At 42.0% G+C, this 2441-nt stretch overlaps 1 protein-coding gene across 9 annotated transcripts in view; it reads right to left on the bottom strand.

Annotated features, from left to right (window-relative positions):
- Positions 1–235: 235 nt before the first annotated feature.
- The window catches only part of LOC115169652 (BTB/POZ domain-containing protein KCTD1), a 23173-nt gene continuing 20967 nt past the window's right edge, over positions 236–2441 (bottom strand). For 7 of the 9 annotated variants that reach the window (XM_029725484.1, XM_029725478.1, XM_029725485.1 and 4 more), the window contains one exon: positions 236–2234. In XM_029725484.1, coding sequence (XP_029581344.1) covers positions 2070–2234 — 165 coding nt within the window. In that variant the 3' untranslated portion in view covers positions 236–2069. The remainder of the gene's footprint in view (positions 2235–2441) is intronic. The other 2 variants (XM_029725477.1, XM_029725476.1) reach the window with 1 other exon arrangement.

Below are 2441 nucleotides of genomic sequence, written 5' to 3'. Positions count from 1 at the left end.
AACGCATTGGAGAATGGGGGTGAAATTGACTTAATACTGTATATCTACATCTGAACATTCTGTGTAAAATGTATGTAATACAAAGCGAAAATAGATTTTTGTTCACCTGCTGGTGTTGAACATACATAAAGATTGCACACAACAAGAACCAATACCAGCATATTGCATGATATTATGTGCAGTGATAACCAGCAATCTCCCCAGCACCAGAACAAGAACAGTCAAAGGTCAGTCATCGGTACAACTTTTGTTGAAGATTTATTTCACATTTTAGTGCTACATTCCTCTTTACTCAAATCTAGGGAGCGTAGGTAGATCGCGTTAGAAATAGTTTATGATAATCAAACTTCACATCATCAATATATCCTAAGAGTCATTCTTAAAGGTGGGCCTTATAATCATAGCCTCACCTATTCAGTCATTAATGAGGCAACATTATTCAGTTTAAAAAAAGGTGTCCATTTCAACATAAAAAAAAAAAAAACTCAAAACACATACAAAACGGCAAACTCTCATTTACAGTACGCCACAAGGGGATCTTGTGATCCTCTAAATTAAATCCCCTCTGTTCTCTAGTCTTAGTTCCCTAACAAAGAGGCCATTTCTTAGAATTGACTTAATCATGTTCATGTAGTGAGTATAGAATGGTCTATGACATAAAATCTTGATAATACTGTGAACTATATTTCATAGCATAAAATCCAATAAGCTAACTTCGATAAAAACCACTTCATTTGCAATGTGTCACAATACATAACATCCTATGTGGATAAGAGTGCGGTGAAGAATGTGTCACATTCAGTTCAGAATAATGGTGTTCATGTGAACTGAGATCCTGCAACATATTACAGTGAGCTTTTTACACTATGGCAGAAGAATGGGACTTCTATGGAGGTGGGTAAATGGAAAAACTACACTGGTGCACTACATGTGCAGCCAAACCATGAACGTTTTGTGTGGTCTTGATCATATCGAAACGTAGGTTCAAAGTTTTAAAACAAACTTTACTTGGGGACCCTGCGAAAATATGATCTCTCTCATTGAGGGGGGGGGGGCTTGAACATTCACAAATGTCCTTGAGATATAAACTCAAATGTTCTGCATCTCTTATGGCAAAAAAATAATAATAATAAATCCCGTTGCACCTTATTCTCTCTCTCTTTCTCAGTGGTTCTTCTCAAGTTGTAAAAAACATACAGGCAAAGAAACAAAAACAGAAAGATAACGCGCTGCATGGAGCCGTTACTTGCGAACATTAGAATACATTTAAGTTCAAACTTTGTTTCCCCCCCCCCCTCGGTCTCAAAATGCGCATCAGCAAATTCAAATGGTTGACATAGTTGCACGTGATCAAACGCTGTACGTCACCTGTTCCCATCAGATAACCTAGCTAGTAGCCTAGTCAAGGATGCTTCATGCAATATTGCCACTCCACACTTGAGACAGACCAAGAGGAACAAAAGTCAACCTTGGAGTTTAAAAAATATCCCTCTGGTGTCCAAGTTGACATATTTGAAGTATTTTTGCATTTACCTTTATTTAACTAGACAAGTCAGTTAAGAACACATTTTTTATTTACGATGACGGCCTACCCCGGACGATGCTGGGCCAAATGTGCGCCGCCCTACGGAACTCCCAATCACGGCCGGATGTGACGCAGCCTGGATTCAAACCAGGTACTGCAGTGACGCCTCTTGTACTGAGATGCAGTGTCTTAGACCGCTGCGCCACTCGGGAGCCCCCTTGGTGCCATTGGTTGGTGGATATTAAGGTCTTTGATAGGCTGATGCAGAATTTGTTATAAGAAACAATCCCTGCCCGCTGGGCTAGGTTAGCATGGGTCAGGTTATCTGATGGGAAAAGCTAATACGTAGCGTTTGAACACGTGCAACTTTGTCAATGATTCTAATTAGCTGATGTGCATTATGAGACAGAGAGAAAGCGTAAACTTAAACTTATTCTAATGTTCGCAAGAATGGCCTCAGAGTCCACAGAGCTCTGCTGCGTCCCGTTGAGTGCTTGGCTGCCACCGAAAAAGAGTCTAGCGCCCCCCAGTTTCTGGGAGGTCTCTAGTCCAGCTGCTCCTGTTTTATCCTGTTTGAGTTAGGCCCTCCTCGCTGGCCCGCCCTCCTCAGTTCCCTCCTCAGGACGTACTCGCTGAACTGGGAAGAGTCCACGCCTCCACCGCAGGAGCCGGCAATCTCAAAGCCACGCTGCTGCAGACGCTCCAACACCTGGTGGACACACAGAGAGAGAAGGGGTGTTGAGGTAACATTGTTAATACTGTTTTTAGATGTTGCACACAGAGGACGTTTAGCTATCCTGAAGAGAGGGAGGAGATTTGGAAAAACAGTGTTCACAGAGGCACAATGCTCTTAGCAGATCAATCACAGTAGGAAGTAGAACGTAGCTAGAAACAAACTCAATGACAACATGCGCTT

The sequence above is a fragment of the Salmo trutta genome, chromosome 31 (genome assembly GCF_901001165.1).
Source record: "Salmo trutta chromosome 31, fSalTru1.1, whole genome shotgun sequence".
In the NCBI taxonomy this organism is placed as follows: domain Eukaryota; kingdom Metazoa; phylum Chordata; class Actinopteri; order Salmoniformes; family Salmonidae; genus Salmo; species Salmo trutta.
The sequence above is the reverse complement of the archived record's forward strand: the minus strand, read 5'-3'. Positions and strand labels throughout refer to the sequence as shown.